This window comes from Pteropus medius, unplaced genomic scaffold, assembly GCF_902729225.1.
Source record: "Pteropus medius unplaced genomic scaffold, Ma_sr-lr_union100, whole genome shotgun sequence".
NCBI classification, from domain to species: Eukaryota; Metazoa; Chordata; class Mammalia; order Chiroptera; family Pteropodidae; genus Pteropus; species Pteropus medius.
Genome location: NW_024344370.1, coordinates 10,629,771 through 10,649,225, shown reverse-complemented (window position 1 = coordinate 10,649,225; position 19,455 = coordinate 10,629,771). Strand labels below are relative to the sequence as shown.

Below are 19,455 nucleotides of genomic sequence, written 5' to 3'. Positions count from 1 at the left end.
TATGATGTTGAAGAGAGGTGGCAAGAATTCAGCCAGACCTCTGGTGTTTTGAGAAAACTACTAATGTATCTACACTGTACAAAAATAATCTTAAAAGAGATCTTAAAAATATTTATGTTTTTTAGGGATGCACATTGAAGTATGTAGGACTGAAGTGACAAGACAGCTAAGATTTTCTTTTAAAAGAAAGGGAAAAAAGTGAAAGATAAAACAGGAATAATCTTGATGTTGTGTGTATGGGAGTTCATTATACCTAATTTTTTTTCACAAATAAGAATAAGTCCTAAATAGGCATAAATCTTTTAGATGCGACACTTATTTCTTAATTGTGATTGAGTAAACTATAACTCTGATTTTGAGAAAATTAAAGAAGTGTTAAAGTTGTACTGAAAGCTATAGGGATATATTGATCTTGCTTTTGGAAATCAATATCAGTGTTTGGTTTTACAAATAGGAATATGCTTTCTATGGAAGATCGGTTAGGAGATGAAATTTTAAAAATTAGAAATGTGGCAAAACTTTCAAGATAAAATTGTAAATTAAGTTACCTGTGTTAGGAAGCTCTTATTAGTTTTCTTTAAACTTCAGTTCTCTTGCTGCAAGTATCTAAGTGTCTTTAAATGCTTCATCAGTGTTGTGCTTTCATAATAGAAGGTTAATAATAAACATACACCAAGGTATTTGGAAGTTTAATGCCTTTTCTAGTTTTGGTATCAAAATAATGTTAGTTTTATAAAATGAATTAAGGAGTATTCTATTTTCTGGAGGAGTTGCTTTCCCATGAATAGACTTTAAAATGTTATTTAAGTATAATTTACATATAATAAATGTGTATCCATTTTGTGTACAGTTTAATGAATTTTGACAAATGTATATAACCATGTAAGTACCACGACAATCAAGATACCGACATTTTTGTTACCGAAAAAGGCCCCTTGTCTCCTTTACCATCTCCACCCTCCTTCCCCTTTCCCTGGCACCAGACAACCATAGATTTACTCTCTATCACTGTAGATCAGGCTTGTTTTTCTCTGTAGCTTTTTTTAAAATAAATGTGCATAGTGGGTACTCTTGTGTCTAGGTTCTTTCCCTCAGCTCAGTGTTTTTGAGATTCATCTATGTTGTGTATCAGTTCTTTTTTTTCCCTGAATATCGCAATACACATAACACATTTTAGATTGTTTCTAGTTTGGAATGATTATGAATAGTGCTTCTGTGAATATACATGTATAAGTATTTATATGGACATATGCTTTCATTTCTCGTGGGTAATAGTACTGGTAGTATAATACATGTTCGTTTCACTTTATAATAAACAGATAAACTTTTTCAAAATGGCTATAGACAATTTTGCATTCCCACTAGCAATCTATGACAGTTTTGATGACTTCAGATACTTGGCAACATTTGTTATTGTCTTTTTTATTTTAGACATTATTATGCATTTAGCGGTATCTCATCGTGGTTTTAATTACTTGACCATTTATTTTCTGATGAACTAATAATGTTAGCGATGATGGTATCTTTTCATGTGCTTATTTGTCATTCATTATCTTCTTTAAATGTCTATTCAAATTCTTTTCCAACTTTTTAAAAAACTGAGATGTTTTCTTCTTATTGACTTGTAAGTTCTCAATATAATCTAGATAAAAGTCATCATTATATGTACTTAATGAGAATATTTTCTCCAACTCTGTTACCTGCCATTCATTTTTAATGATGTCTTATGAAAAGCAGAATTTCAATGAGTCTAATTAGAAAAATTTTTTTTGTTATTTGCATTTTTTTATGTCTGAACATATCTTTGCCTACTTCAAGACTGAAAATTTTCTTATATTTTTGTCTAGAAGTTTTATACTTTTTTACATTAAGAGCTATGATCCATTTTGAATTAATTTTTTTTGTATGGTGTGAGGTTCCTCTTTTTCATCTCATGAATATCCAATTATTTTAGCACAATTTCTTTAGAAAAATTGGTTGATTTGTACTTTTCCTTTAATGTTTTTTGCTAGTTCGGGTATCAGTATAAAATTAATGTTATAAATTGAGTTAGGAATGTTTTTCAGTTTCTGGAAGAGTTTGTATACATTAGGCAGATGTTATTTCTTCCTTAAATGTTAAATACAATTTACCAATGAGGCCATATGAGTCAGGAATTTTCGTTGTGAGATTATTAATTAATAATTTAATTTTTTATTAGCTATGAAATAACATTTTTAAATCTTTTGAGTCTTTTTTGTTAATTATCTTTCAAAGTATTAGACTATTTTAACTAAATTATCAAATTTATTATGATATACTTGTTCATTATGTTCTTTTATTGTCTTTATAAATTGTCTGTAATGTAAATAATAATGTTCCATCATTCATTCCTGATATTTGTAATTTGTGTTTTCTCCTTTTTTCTTTTTTCCAGCTTTATTGAGATATAATTGACATATAACATTGTATAAGTTTAAAGTGTACAACGTGATGATTTGATACATGTATATATTGCGAAATGATTACCATGATAAGGTTAGTTAACACATCCATCACATCATATAATTACTCTTTTTTGTGTGTGTGGTGAGAACATTTAAGATCCACTTTCTTAGCAGCTCTCAAGTATACAATGCAGTGTCGTAAACTACTTACTGTCACCATGCTTTACATGAGACCCTCCAGAACTTATTCATCTTATAACTGCAAGTGTGTACACTTTGAACAAAATCTCTCCATTTCACCCACATCCCAGCCCCTGGCAACCAACATATTACTCTGTTTTTATGAGTTTGGCTTTTTTAGATTCCATGTATAAATGAGACATTCAGTATTTGTCTTCTTAATCTGACTTATTTCACCTACCATAATGCCCTTAAGGTTCATCCATGTTGTCACAAATGGCAGGATTGCCTTTTTTTTTTAATAACTGAATAATATTCCATACACACAATGGAATATTCTATTACACACACATACAAGCATATACACATCACATTTTCTTTATCCATATATCTATTGGTGGACACTTAGGATATTTCCATATCTTGGCTACTGTGAATAATGCTGCATTAAACATAGGGGTACATATATCTATTTAAGATAGTGATTTCATTTCATATGGCTATATACCTAGAAGTAGGATTGCTGGATCTTATGGTAGTTCTATTTTTAATTTTTTTACAATCTTCCATACTGTTTTCCGTAGTGGCATCACCAAATTTGCATTCCTATCAACAGTACACAAGGGTTCTCTTTTTTCCACATCCTTACCAGCACTTATAATCTCTTGGCATTTTGATGATAGCCACTTTAACATGTGTGGAGTGATACCTCATTATGTTTTTGATTTGTATTTCCCAGATAATTAGTGATGTTGAGCACCTTTTCATGTGCTTCTTTGCTGTTTGTTTGTCCCAAGAAAAACATCTATCTCTTCAGGTCCTTTACCTATTTTTATATCAGATTTTTTTTTTTTCTATTGAGTTGTATGAGTTCCTTATATTTTTTCATGTTAACCCTTCATTAGATGTTTAGTTTGCAAATATTTTCTCCCATTCCATAGGTTGCCTTTTCATTTTGTTGACTGTTTCTTTTGTTTGCAAAAGCTTTTTAGTTTGTTATAGTTCTATGTGTTTATTTTTGCTTCTGTTGCTTATACTTTTGGTGTCACATCTAAAAATTCATTGCCAAGACCAACGTCAAGGAGCATTTCCTCTATGTTTTCTCCTAGGAGTTTTATGGTTTCTGGTGTTACATTTAAGTCTTTAATCCGTTTTGACTTAATCTTCTGAGTTATGAAGGATAGAGTTTTAATTTAATTTTTTATTTTTTTAAAAATTTTTAATTCTTTAATGTCACCACATATTTGACTAATTTATTTTTTTTTGTATGGGAATGTCCAATTTTTCTAAAACTATTTATTGAAGAGAATATCCTTTCCCCATTAACTATTCTTTATTCTTTTTTCAAATATTAGTTGCCCATATATGTGTGGGTTTTTTCTGGACTCCATATTCTGTTCATCGGTTTATCTATTTTTATGCCAGTATCATACTTGTTCAGTTACTACAGCTTTGTAATATAGTTTGAAACCACGAAGTGATTCCTGCATCTTCATTCTTTCTCACGATTGCTTTGCTCTTTGGGGTCTTTTGTGATTCTATACAAATTTTAGGATTGTTTTTCTATTTCTGTGAAAAACGTTATTGAAATTTTGATATGAGTCGCATTGAATCTATAGATGGCTTTAGATAGTGTGGACATTTTTAACACTAGTAAATATTCCTATTTGTTAACATGAATATTATTCCATTTATTTCTGTTTTCTTCAGTTTTTAAAATCAATGTCTTATAGTTTTCAGTGTACATATCTTTCACATCTGGTTATATTTATTCCTTAGGATTTTATTGTTCTTGACACTATTATATATGGAATTGTTTTATTTCTTTTTCAGATTGTTCACAGTTGGTGTATATATAGACACAACTGATTTTTGTATGTTGATTTTATATCTTGCACTTCACCGAATTTATTAGTTCTAACCATTTTTGGTAGAGTCTTTAGGATTTTATATATACAAGATCATGTCATCTCAAACAGAGACAATTTTACGTCTTCCTTTCTGATTTAGATGGCTTTATTTATTCATTCATTCATTCATTCATTCATTCATTCATTCGTTTTGCCTGATTGGTCTGGCCAGGACTTTTATGTTGAATAAGAATGGTGAGAGTGTAGAGGACGTTCTTATCTTTTTTCTTATCTTAGAGGAAAAGTTTTAAACCTTTCACCATTGAGTATAATACACCTAGGGGCTTGTCACATATGGCCTTTATTATGTTGAGGTATGTTTCCTCTATACCCACTTGGTTGAGAGTTTTTATAACAAAGGAGACTTGAATTTTGTCAAATGCTTTTTATTCTTTACTGAGATGGTCATAAGATTTTTATATTCCGTTCTATTAATATGATGTATCACGTTTATTGATTTGCATGTGTTGAATCATCCTTGCATCTGAGGTTTGAGTCCTACTTGATCATTGTGTATGGTCCTTTTAACGTATTGTCTATTTTGTTTTACTAGTATTTTTTTCTTTTTGAGAATTTTTCTCTATTCATTAGGGATATCATCCTGTAGTTTTCCTGTTTTGTAGAGTCTTCATCTGGATTTGACATCAGGGTAATGTTGACCTTGTAAAATGAGTTTAGGAGTGTTGTTCCTCTTCAATTTGTTGGAAAAGTTTGAGAGAGATTGGTATTAATTCTTTAAATGTTTGATAGAATTTACCAGTGAATTCATATACTTTTTGTTATTGGCATTTACTTTTTGTTATTGGTCTGTTTAGAATTTCTATTTCTTCATGATTCAGTCTTAGTAGATTTTATGTTTTTAAGAATTTTTCCTCTTCTAGGTTATGCAGTTTGTTGGTATGTAATTGTTCATAGTATCTCTTATGATCCTTGCATTTCTATGGTTGTAATGTCTCCTTTTTCATTATTGGTTTTATTTATTTAAGTCTTTCATTTTCCAGTTATCCTAGCTAAAGTTTTTCAGTTTGGTTTATCTTTTCAAAAAAAAGCCCTTGATTTCATTGATGTTTTTCTAGTTTCACTCATTTGTTTCTGCTCTGATATTTGTTATTTTCTTCCATCTATGAAATTTGTCCTTAATTTGTTCTTTTTTTCCTAGTTTCTTGAGACAAAGTTAGGTAGTTTATTTGAGATTTTTGTTTTCATCTCAATGTATGCATTTATTGCTATAAATGTCCCTCTTAGAATCACTTTTGCTGCATCCTATAAGTTTTGGTATGTTGTGTTTCCATTTATGTTTGCCTTAAGATAGTTTTTAATTACCCTTTTGATTTCTTTTTTGAACCATTGATTGTTCAGCAGCGTGTTTGAAAATTTTCTGCTTTTTTTCCCTGTTGTTGATTTCTATTTTCATACTATTGTGATCAGAAAAAAGACCTTGAAATAATTTCAGTCTTCTTAAATTTGTTTAGACTTTTGTTGTTACCTACTGTGTGATCTGTCCTGAAGTATGTTCTGTATGCACTCGAGAAGAATGTGTATTCTGCTATTGTTGGATCAAATGATCTATTTATGTCTTTAAAGTCCCTATGATCGAAAGTGTACTTGAAGTCCAGTGGTTCTTGATTTTCCTGTCTGTGTGATTTATCCATTGTTGAAAGTTGGGTATTGTAGTCCTTAACTATTATAGTATTGCTGTTTATTTCTTCTTCTTCTTCTTGTTCTGTTTGTATTTGCTTTATATATTTAGGTGCTCCAGTGTTGAGTGCATAAATATTTATAATTGTTATTTGATGAATTGACTTACTTTGTCTCTTGTTACAGTGTTTTAGTAACATAAAAAGTTTCTTTTGTGTGTTATAAGTTTAGCTACCCCTGTTCTCTTTTGATTTACATTTGCATGGAATATCTTTTTCCATTGCTTCTCTTTGAGCCTATATGCATCTTTGAAGTTGAGGTGAGTCTCTCGTAGGCAGTGTATAGTGGAGTCTTATTTTTTATAATCCATTTAGCCATTCTATGTCTTTTTATTGGAGAATTTAGTCTATTTACATTTAAAGTAATTATGGATAGGTAAGGACTTAGTAAAGCTATCTTATCAATTGTTTTCAGTTGTTTTGTAATTCCTTTGTTCATTTATTTCTTTTGTTGTCTTTTCTTTGTGAATTGGTGATTTTCTGTGGTGGTATACTTGGATAGCCTTCTTTTTGTCTTTTATGTATCTACTGTAGGTTTTTGCTTTGTTTGTGATTACCATGAGGCTTACATAAAACAGAGACATAACAGTCTATTGTAAGCTGATAACAACTTAACTTCAATTGTATGCAAAAACATTACCTTTTTACTGCCCCCTGATATTTTATAGTTTACATGTCATGATTTAGGTCTTTTTATAATGTATATCAATGAGCAAATTATTATAACTGTAGTCATTTTAATAATTTTTGTTCTTTAACTTTTATACTAAAGTAATTAACACACCTCCATATTACAATATTGAAATATTCTGAATTTGACTTTATACTTTCTTTTACCAGTGTACTTTATATTTTCATTTGTTTCCGTGTTACTTATTTGCATCCTTTCATCTACCTTGAAGAACTCCTTTAGGACTTCTTGTAAGGAGGTCTAGTGGTGATGAACTTCTTCAGCTGTTTTTGGTCTGGAAAAATATATCTCTTCTTCATTTCTGAAGGACAACTTTGCCAGGTCAAGTGTTCTTGGTTGGCAGTTTTTATTTTTCAGACTATATTCCACTTTCTCTTGGTTGCAAGGTTTCTGCTGAGAAATCTGCTGATAGGCTCTGGGGGTTCTCTTGTTTGTGAGGATTTTTTTTCTTGCTATTTTTATCATTCTCTCTTTGTCTTCAATTTTAGACAATTATGTTTTAATTTGTCTTGGATTAGATATATTTGGGTTGCAACTTTGGGCACCTATTAGCTTCATGAACTTGGATATCCACATCTCTCCCTAGATTTGGAAAGTTCTCTGCCATTATTTCTATAAATAAACTTTCTACTCCTTTCTCTCCTCTTTCTGGGACTATAATAATGCATAAATAGTTTCTTTTAATAGTATTTTGTAATTAACATAGGCTTTCTTCACTTTTTTTTTCATTTTTTTTCTTTTGCTCCTCCGAAGGGATAGTTTCAACTGACTTGTCTTCAAATTCAGTGATTTTTTTTCTTTTTCTTTGTTAAGTCTGCTGTTGAAGTCTTTATTGAATTCTTCAGTGCAGTCATTGTATCCTTCACCTCCAGTATTTGTATTGTTTTTTGGATGGTTTCCATTTATTTTGTTGTTGAACTTTTCCATTTTTTTCCACACATTGTTTTTCTAATTTCATTTAGTTATATATCTGTGTTCTCTTGTAGCTTACCTAATTTCTTTAAGAGAGTTATTCTAAATTCTTTGTCAGACAGTTCATTTCTTCAGGGTCAGTTATTGGAGCTTATTAGTTTTCTTTGATTCTTGAAGGTTGTTATCTGTTTTGTTGTGATCTTTGTATATTTGCATTGGTATCTATGCATTTGAGGAAGCCATCTCCTCTTGCTATCTTTTGCAGCAGTTGTGTGGGGCTGCTGATGTATTTTGTTGTTGTGCTGGCCTCAGATGTGCTGCATTGCTTCCTGGCATCACTGGCCACACTTTCTGGTTAGGCAAGGTTGGAGGCTGTGCTGAGAAGTTGGGTGGGACTTGCTGGGTGGGTAGGGCTCTAAAATGGGTGCATGTCTGAGATAGACTTATGGTTGAGGATCCAAACCTGGCAGAACTGTCAATCAGGTTGCCCAGCCAAAAGAGGCCACTGGCTCAGCTTCACAGATGAGGAGAGCCACTGGTTGGGATCTCTGCTCAGGTGCTATCACTAACAGGAATATGTGTGCTCGTTGCTTTGAGCCTTGCCTTCCTTCTTCCACTTTAGCTGATTTGCCCAGTGATCCCCATGAGACAGTATCTAAATAGGCCTTCTGGTGAATGTCCTGGATTGCTGTGGACACTGGATGACCACCTTGGGCTTTCCTTTTTCTATTGGAGAAAATATAGGCCCCGGGGACGCCCTTGATGTAGTACTGCTCTGGCCTAAGAAAAGCGCAATGAGATCGAAGTAAAACTCCTTCCCTTAACTTTCTAATTTTTTTTTCCCTTGGTTTTTGTGGTTCAAGGAAAGAGGGGTGCTTCTGCTTCACACCTGGCTTCTGAAATCTTCACAAAGATATCTTATCTATGGATATTTGCTAGTTGCTCTTTCTATGAAGGGGACCAAAGTCAGGAACTACCTATTTTGCCATCTTGCTGATGTCAGTCCTCCCTTTTTCTTGATCAGTATAGCTACAGGTTTATTACTTCTACATATATATTTTTAAAACCTAACTTTTAATTTCATTGATTTTCTCCCTTGTGTGCTCATTTTTAAATTTAATTGTTCTACTTTTTATCATTTCCTTCCTTACCCTTACTTTGGGTTTAATTTCTTCTTTTAACCTTTTTAAAGTAGAAGCTTTGATTTTGCATTTTTCTTCTTTCATAAAAACAGGACTTAAAACTATAAATTTCTTTCTGAACTCTTCTTTAGCAGCATCTCACAAGTTTTGTGATTTGGTATTTTCATTTTCATTCAGTTAATTCTCTCTCTCTCTTTCTCTATATATACACATATATGTAGATACATATACATATATGTATATATGTATGTATACAGTACGTGTGTGTGTGTGTGTGTGTGTGTGTGTGTGTGTAGTGATTTCTTCTGGGATTATGACCAGAAAATGTACTCTATGATGTTAATCCTTCTACACTGAAACTTGCTTTATGGTCTATCATGTTTTATATCTTATTCAATGTATCTTGCACACTTAAAAAGAAAGTATATTTGGTTGTTGTTGGGTGGAATGTCTAGCATTGTCAATTATATCCATTAGATTGATAGTGTTTTTTAAGACTTTTATATTTTTACATCTTTTTAAAAATAGTTGATCTATCAATTGCTAATAGAGAAATGTTGACATTTCTCAATGCATGTGTAGATTTGTCTATTTCTATTGTTATTTCTATCTGTTTTACGTATATTTGGAAGTTTTATAATTAAGTCCATTCACATTTAGGATTACTATGTCTTCTTGGTAAATCAGTCCTTTATCATTATGGAATATCCCTTTTTGTCCTTAGGAATATTACTTGTTCTGAAATCTACTTTGTCTCATTAATGTAACAACTCCAGCTTCATTTCGTTTGCATGGTATATCTTTTTTTTTATCCTTTTGCTATGTACTTTCCTATGTCATAATATTTAAAGTGTATTTCTTTTGGACAACTTATAATTGAGTTTTGCTTTTTCCAGTGTGACAATTTTTGTCTTTTAACTTACATTTCTTGTAATTAGTGATGTAACTTAATTTGGTCTTTAATCTTGCTGCTTGTTTCTGTTTTTTCCTATATTTTTTCCTTTTTTTTCTCTTTTAATTAATTGAATATTTTAGAAACATGTCATTTTTCTTCACTTTTGGCCTCTTGATTTATTTACTTATGTTTTAGTAGTTGCTCTATGGTTTACAATGTTGCATTTCACCCACAATGTTTTTCTTCCCACCCATTCTTTAGTTATTATCAGAGATTTTTACTTTTACATATTATGTAAGTCCTACAAGTCCTTGTTATTATTTTTGCTTTAGAATTTCAATTATCTTTTATAGAAATTAAAAAAAAAACAAATTATATATTATATACTTATATATGTATTTACCATTTCAGGTGCTTTCAAAAATTTATTTATGTAGATCTATGTTTTAATCTATTAGGTTTCTTCTGCCTGAAAAATTTCCATTAGTATTTTTTATAATGCAGATTTCCTGGAAATTTTTCTCTTAATTTTTATTTTTTATTTTACCTTCACTTTTGCATAATATTTACATTGGATTGAAATTCTCTATTGGCAGTTCTTTTTGAGCAAAGACACTGAAGTATAAAGGAACATGATGCATCATGATGACTACATGGGCTTTAATAATGCTGGATGGTGAAATGCTTAAACAAGAGGTTCTGAAATGAAACTCTTGAGGTAGACAAGTAAATTATAGAGGTAATATATACATAATAAGGAGCTTGCACGTTATCTCTTAGGACAGTGGAAAGCCAGTGAGTAGTTTTGAACATAGATGCCATGTTCAGACTTTCATTTTTGATTGTTCACTCTAGAATGGGCATCAGATATGACTTTCACATGAGGAAACATGGTCTTAGTGATTACTTCTTCTTCTATATTGTTGGATTTGGTTTGTTAATATTTTGTTAAGGATTATTGCGTGAGAAATATTGCTCTTTGTTTTCATTTCTTGTAATATATTTACCTGATTTTGGCAATAGGGTAATTCTTTATTCTACTTCTGGTATTGAGTTTACATGTGTGTTACACTTTCAGACAATGCCTCGGATTTCAAGGATGTTGTATTCTGTTGTTTTCTGTCTTTCTTTCTTTTCTTTTTTCCTCTTAGCATTTCAGTGTGGAAAGATTCTGTTGACCTATTATTAAGCTTACTAATTCTTTCCTCAGTGAGGCCAGTCTTCTGTTGAGACCATCAAAGCCATTTTATAATTTTCTTAGTTTTTTATTTCTAGCATTTCCTTTTGATTTTTTCTTATTGCTTTAATCTTTCTGCCTGCATTACCTGTCTTCTCTTGCACATTGTCTACTATTTCCATTAGTAGGCTTAACATAATCATAATTATTTTAAATTTCCTGTTGGTTAATTCCAAAATATGTGTCAGATCTGACCCTAGTTTTGATGCTTTTTTTGTGTTTTTTAACTGTGTTTCAAAATGCTTTGCCATTTTTTAAAATTTAAAACCAGACATGATGTATTGGGTAATAGGGACTGAGGTAAATGGACCTTTAATGTGATGTAATACTCATACTGTCAATAATTGTTAATGAATGAATGAGTGATGAATGTTTATATTGTAAGGTCTAACTCTAAAATGAAACTTGTGGTTCTTTTAAGGCTTTATACACTTTGGAAGAAACAAGTGAATTTTTTTTCTTCTGGAATGGAAACATTTTTAGTCAAGGGAACTTGACTGAAGCATTTTACTCTGTCAGTTGATTAAGCTGTAGAGCTGTATAGTGCCATTGTTATTTACCCAAACTAGTTATCCCATGCATGATAATATTATTTTCTTATTTCTTTCCATTTATATTTGATTTTGTGAATCTATTATAAAATTTTATGTTTTAAATATTGCTATTTTTATTAAAATGGTACTCATTATTGTCTTTTTTGTAAATATTACATTTTGATCAGGGCCAAGAAGATACCAAAATTATGTCATTTATCAGTCCACATACACACATGTATGTTATATATACAATATACATTTTTGTATATAGGCAGTCACATATGTAGGCATGTTCCCAAAGTAGCTAAAACAGTGATAATAACAAAAACTTTTTTATAAAAGTTATTATAATGAAGTCTAATGGTCAAATTATTAAGACCCTGAATTAAAGAATAAAGTAAGTCTATGTATGTGTGTATGTGTTCTAGAAATAATAAACCTACTGAGGTAGAATTTAGTCACTATCAATTTTAGGAACTTTGATAAGGCATTCTGTTCATTTTGGGGGAAAATAAAGAAATCAATTTGTGGGCAGACACCATCATACTAACTGGTTGATATGAATTTCAGCTGCCATAAGCTAATTCAGTTACATTTTGCCCATAGTCCAAAGAAGATTATAATAGCAAAATTTTCTTTGTTCCAGCTACTTTTCCTATTTTTGCCTTGATTACCACAACTACCACCACACACACACACGCACACACACACACCACTGTAGCCAAAGTCTTAGTACATCTCTAATAGTTTGTTTCCTCTGGTCCCGGTCATCTTTATAGTTAGATAAAAGGAAAAAAGTGTTAAGTAGTATTAGAAAAGATGTAATTGTATTACAGTGATTTCATTGAGTTTGGAAACCTAGCTTTCAATTCAGAAGTGCTTATAAATGCTAACTTGCTTTACAGAAAGAGTCTAGATTCTGCTAGGCACTCCTCTTCCCTCGTTAAATGTCTTCCTAAATAAGTTCAAAATCTTGAGTTCACTTAGTTTGGTAAATTGAATATAAAGTCCATAAGTAGAATTGAGTTCCAAATTCTGTTTTAGAAAACACATGAGCAAATTGTAATAACTATCTTATTGGGTAACTATTAAATCTAAAAATATTTGCCAGATGTGGGTATAGAAGGCTCTGAGTACATCCATTAAATTTTGTCTTTGCTTTATTATAACAGGCGATTCATAGCCAAGATCAGTTATGAGTAGGAACAGTTCAAAGAGATTGCAAATGGAAAATAATTTTAAAGAAAGATGTCCCTTTATTCCCTTATATTTTTCTGTTACAATGGTTTAACAAAATGCAAGACAGAGTTTAAATATAATGATTATATAGTGAAAAATGGTATTGCTATTTTAGCAACATGGTAAAATTAAGACTGTTTAGATGCAAAACTTGAATTAGGCATTTTAAGATTCTTCTTAACTATACAGATCTTCTGTTTGGTTTGAGAACATCTGCATGATTTTTAAAAGACTCTCCAGACTAAATGCATATTAAATTTATACTCAGTAGTCTGTTTACTTTTTTATTTTTACAAATCTTCCAAAACAACCAATAAGAATTATGTACCAAAATTAAGAGTAGGTTATTATTTTCTGGTACAAAATACATTATATTACTTTTACAGTAAGTGATCATATGTGGTGAAATGATGTAAAATATAATTAATGCCTCATATATCCTAAAAAATAAAAAATACATAAGGAATTATCTCCTTATTTATATCACTTCATATATGTATATTACATTTTGTTTTGTTAAATATAATTTCAAAGGAAAAATATCATTTGCATAGAAAACTACCTAATTTACTATAGAAAAATTTTTGAGTAAAAGCATGTGTGTTATTAGATTGATGCATATGATAGATTCTCTCTGAGTCACAGAAGCTTAATTTAATGAATAACCTTTATTGCACAATCTTTCAGTGTCTATATAGCAACCACCTTGTCTGAGTGTTGATGCCACTTATTTTGACCCAAACTCTGCCCTTACTCCCTTTTATTACTTATTATATGATTTTACATTTTTTATTACATTATTTACCATCAAGGGAGGTATGCATATATGATGCTTTCCAAATTGTCCCTCATGTTTTATTTACAATTGATCAGTAGTTAGTCTTTCACTCATGCACAATTTGATTCCAGAGATTTAATGAGTACTTACTTACCTAACATAGAATGTATTTCAGATACAGTGATGATGAAAACAAAGCTCCTATACTGAAGGAACACATCTTTTTTTTTTTAATTGCTTTTTTTCTACTCTTGATCAATTTTGCATGTCTTGATCAATTACTTCAAGAATATCTTCTGACAAATTCTCATTCCTGGATTAAAACTAAAAGCAAAACCACTAGGCTGGGATTATGTAGTTTTCATGGTCTATCTTTATGAAGGAAAATAAGAAAAACACAAATTTTGAAATTTAGACTTAATGGAATCAGAGCAATTTACCTGTAGAACTTTTTTTTAAATTAAGTTTATTGGGGTAACATTGGTTAATACAATTATATAATTTTCAGGTGTACATTATCATTTGACATCCGTATATTCTATTGTGTGTTTACCACCTAAAGTCCAGTTTCCTTCAGCTACCATATATTTGATCCCCTTTACCCACTTCACCCTCCCCCTATCCCACTATATTTGACCCCCTTTAACTGTCTACCTACTCCCTCCTCCCCCACTCCCTCTGGTAACCACTAGTCTATAGTCCATGTCCATGAGTCTCTGTTTGTCTTGTTCATTTGTTGCTTTTAGGTTTATATCCCACATATAAGTGATATCACGTGATTTTCAACTTTTTCTGTCTGGTTTATTTAGCTTAGCATGATTATCTCGAGTTCCATCCATGTTGTCACAAATGGCCATGTTTCATCTCTTCTTATGGCTGAGTAATATTCCATTGTATATATGTACCACAGCTTCTTTAGCCAGTCATCTATCATAGAACACTTCGGTTGCTTCCATGTCCTGGCCACTGTGAATAATGCTCCTATGAACGTTGGTGTGCAAATACCTTTTCGGATATGAGTTTTCAAGTCTTTGGGGTAAATACCCAGTAGAAGGATTTCTGGATCATATGGTAGTTCAATTCTTAGTTTTTTAAGGAACCTCCATACTGTTTTCCACAGTGGCTGTACCAATTTGCAGTCCCATCAGCAGTATATGAGAGTTCCTTTTTCTCTGCATGCTATCCAACTTTTATTATTTCTTACAAGCCCCTTTTAAAACTTCTTCAGTAACTTTTACTTATCTTTTCCTTTATTGAAGGAAACTGCTTTTCTCCAAGTAATAGTAATTCTACAGAAAAATTTTAAATATATTCCATTTTGTTTAATTGTCAATTTCAGTTATGTTGTCTTGTACTACTTTTCATTTCAGAGGCATAGATTTAGTCTGTAAAATAGGTTAAATAGACTTATGTGTGGCTATCCTGGACATATAATAACAATTTATTATTATTAATTAATTAAGATTCCAACAATCAGCTTTAAAATTTTAGAACTAAAATTTTACAATTCGCAAAACCAACTTGGCTATCTTGAACACTGGTCTGAGAGGAAGATTCAGTTGCTAAGTTTTAGAACAAAGTATTCTGTATATATTTAGATATATGTAATTAACTACATAGAAATTTTCTTTTTAAATTTTTTTATTTTAAAATACTTGGTGGGTGCACATGTGTATATGCGTGTCTGTATTTTAACAGATATCTATGTGTACATTATTCAGATCTAACCAACATTAATATTGTCCCATATTTGTTTGGGGGCTTTTATTGTTATTTTCAAAGGTTCTCTGTGCCAATATCGTGCTGTTTTAATTAGCATAGTTTTATAACAGATACTGAAGTTCTCCCCTTCTTCATCAAAATTATCTTGGTTCTTTCTCATCCTTTACTCTCCTATATTAATTTTGAAATCTCAGTGTCTATGTCCATAAACAGCATCTTGATGGAATTTTAAATTAACCTTGTTATTAAAATGGCATTGATAAGTTGGTAAGATTTGCATGATTCCTGAGTGTTTTCCAATGTACTAATGAACACTTATCCTCCTATGGGCTAAAATCCAGAGCCTAGGTTGAACTTTAGTGAGAGGGCCATCCAGTAAGGGTTGTGCCTCAGAGAAGAGAAACCTTGCCAGATAAAGTAGGTGTTGAAATCAGGCCAGATGAATAGAGTGTCTTCCCTCTACCTCTAATGAGATAGATGCAGTTCTTAAGATCCCATGTTACTTAAAATTGTGTTAAAAAATATTGTTTGTGAAAAATTGATTAGCAACTAGAGTTTCAAATTTATAATTTTATAGTTATTTTTCTTACATAAATTAAACTATCAAAGGCTTTGATTGAACTCAACAAAACAAACCTAATTGCATCATCTTTTTCCTTTTAAGTCACATTCCACAGTCACTGTCTTCTCTATCTCTTTGGCCTTCATTTTGTATTTTCTCGTGGAACACAATACATAAACATCACTAGTTCTTATTAAAAGCACACAAAACCTTAAGTAAAATAACACTTTAATAAGTAACTTAAATAAAACAACTATGTGTTTCTATGCTACATAGCAGACATAACATTTTTTTTCTAAATTGATCTAGCTCCCAATACCTCTTGCTGTATAGCCAACAAGGGTCTATTTGAAGCAAATTATGCTAACTAATAATTTAAGCACATTATATCCAATTCAGATTGTGAGAACTTTACTAGTTTAGTTTGGCTTAAATAAAAATTCAATCAGGGAATCGTCAATATCCTGGAAGTCCTTTGGATAGCTGTGCGTATCCCAGAAGGTGGAGCATAAGGGAGCCTGGGTTACCTTTGATTTTAATACCCCAAAGCCAAGCAGAATTCCTGCTCAGAAAGAAGTGGAATACTGGTCAGGGTCTCAGAGTCTCAGGAGCATGTAAAAGAAACATGGGATTCGGTTTCAAAGACTCAGGTGTAAAATAGTGTTTGCTTCACGAGAAATAGGACCAGAGCCCAACAATTACACTTACCTCAGAAACTAGAATAAAGCTGGACCAACAATCTGCCATAGTGTAATGCTGCTTCACAAAGGTATTGGCTTTAACCCCTTTAAATTCTCCCTAGCAATGAACAAAATTCATCCCAGAACCCACAGGTAGAGTTGAGCCTTCCTGTAAGTGTGAGTTATATATCTCCGGTTAAGATATTTACAAAAACAAGGAAGGCAGAAAAAAAGCAAAGTTCAGCTTCCATGGATCCTATGTTTATAAGAGAAATGTGTATTAGATCTGCATTTTAACCTCGTGAGTCTCCTCAGTTTATCCAAATTAAATCTCATATGATAGATTGTTCATCCATTTCACTAAGCCAATTACTAAACCCTGATTATATGGTTCTGTGAATAAATAAAAATATAAAAAATACTTTCTTCTCAGTGAAGTAACTAGTAAGAATAGATCCCAGTGTCAAGCCATACATGGGCTTAAAGATTTATTATGAATAGCCATTTTGGAAGACAGTTTGGCGGTTCCTTAAAAAACTAAATATACTCTTAGTATAGGACCCAACAAAACCTAAATGTGGAAATTAAACTATTACTGGTTTTAGAGTGTATTATAGAAGTAAATCCCCATGACCTTAGGGTAAAGAAGAATTTTTTTTAAAGCAAGACATAACACTAACCATGAAGTATATTGTTGACCATTTATTTTAACCACATTAAGTTTAAAAATTTAATCAAAAGATACCATAAATAAAAAAGATGAGACACAGTGTAGGAAAAGATGTAACTCCTACAAATTAAATGTACAAAGTACTTGAATATTTTATAAAAGAAGAAATACAAATGACCAATAAGCATATAAAAATATGTTCAATTGATTAAAATCAATAAAATATAAATTATATCCACTATGATTAGCACAAATTTAAAAGTCTGATAATACCCAGCATTGGTGAAGATGTGATTCAGCCAGGATTCTTATACACTACAGGTGAGAATGTAAATTGATGAAGCCACTTTGAAAAGCTGTTTGGCATTATCTAGTAAAGTTGAAATTTTGAACAAATTAGCTTGTTATATATTTATATATTTATTCTATAAAATTTGAGCCTTTGAACAAAAATTAGAATTTAAAAAAAGTTATATTTGTCATTATGATCTTGACAACTTCCTAATACTTAAAGACTTCCGATTAGATTGGTGATACTAATGAAACAATACATAAAGATCATTGATGTGGTTTCAGAATCCACATTGCAACTAACCTTTAAAAAATTACTGGTTGTCAAGTTTTACTGTAATATCAAAAAAAAATCTACAGTTATCTGAAAGTGCTTTGAAAATATCCCTCCCTTTTCCAACTACATATTGGTGTGAGACCAGATTTTCATCATATACTTCAACCAGAGGAAAGTACCACGACTGCTTGGATAAAGAAGCAGATATGAGAATTCAGCTATCTTTTAGTAAGTCAGACACTAAAGAGTTTAGCAAAAAATATAATTATATAATGCTACTCTTCTCACCGAAATTCTTTTGTTTTGGAAAATTAAAAACTTGTTTTTAATTGGAAAACTTTTAATTAACATGGTTATTTATATTAAATATGAGTTTCCTATTACTTAAAATGAATTAATAACTTTTTACATTTCCCAGTTTTTATTTTTAATATGATGAATATCATTGCACACAGCCTCATAAACAAAAGGACTTTGAGGTCTTCAATATTTTTAGGAGTGTAAAGCATCCTAAGACCAAAAGTTTAAGAAGCTGTTCTAGAGGTACTCTTATGTATATGACAAAGAGATATGTTCAAGAATGCTCATAGCATCATTGTCAATAGCAGCCCCATATTAGGAAGCATCCCAAATCCATCCTCATGTAAGAGATAATTAAATAATATATTTACACTGGAAATTTACATAGTAGTGAAAATGAATCATGTATAACTAGACAGCTCAGCAGAAATGACTCTGTTGAATGAAAGAAACAAGTTATAAAAAAATATATAAGTGTGGTTCCACTTATATTGATTTTAAATCCAGGCAGAGTTAACATATATTGTTTAGAGATGCATAGGGAATGGTTACAACAAAAGTCAGGATAGTTATTTTCTCTCAGGGGAAGAAGAAGATATAATTGTGAAGGTGAACACAGGAGACAAGCTTTTGTTATTCTGAAAATGTTCTATTTCTTAAATTTATTAGAGATGACACAGATGTTTCTTTATACTTATTATTTAAAATGTAAATATGTGTTTTATTCTCGTGTGTATGATATAAAATATATATGTAAGAGACTAAAATTAACCTCAAAACAAAACAACAAACAAAATATAATTAGGAAGTATGGCAAGGGAGTTAATTGGACTGGTGACCAATTTCACTCGTGTTATATGCTTTGCCTGCTATGAAATCCAAATAGTGTCAATAAATGGTCAAACTTTTACATTATTTTTAAACAAAGCTGAAGTTTATCTTGTAGCATTTTTGAAAGAATGATTCATGAGACCTCCATTCCTTGACTTCTTGTTCAAGATGATTTTATTCTCAATTTGATTGGATGCAAGATTCTTGCTAGGCATTACTCTACTGTGTGCTTGCTGGTGTTAAATGTCACCATGGAGAAATCTGAGGCTAATCGGACTGTTTTACTATTAGATGATTTATTCTTTTGCCCTGATTGCCCAAAATATACCTCATTTTTGAAGACCAGTAAGTTTACTAGGAGGCGGCTCAGTGTGGATTCATTCTGTGATAGTTTTTCCTAGAACACAGACTAGTGCACTTTGATCAGATTTTAGCCATTTTTATTTCTTGAAAGTTTTCATGAAATATTTAATCGCTTT

At 31.1% G+C, this 19,455-nt stretch overlaps 1 protein-coding gene across 27 annotated transcripts in view; it reads left to right on the top strand.

Annotated features, from left to right (window-relative positions):
* Positions 1-19,455, top strand: part of LOC120608233 (A disintegrin and metalloproteinase with thrombospondin motifs 6) — a 289,732-nt gene that overhangs the window by 148,074 nt on the left and 122,203 nt on the right. The window contains exons 10-11 of one of the 27 annotated variants that reach the window (XM_039870043.1): positions 5,787-5,795; positions 10,482-10,548. The exons of 24 other annotated variants lie outside the window; for them this stretch is intronic. In XM_039870043.1, coding sequence (XP_039725977.1) covers positions 5,787-5,795; positions 10,482-10,533 — 61 coding nt within the window. In that variant the 3' untranslated portion in view covers positions 10,534-10,548. Of the gene's footprint in view, positions 1-2,416; positions 2,518-5,786; positions 5,796-10,481; positions 10,549-19,455 lie in introns of those variants that run through there. 2 more of the 27 variants (XM_039870044.1, XM_039870035.1) reach the window with 2 other exon arrangements.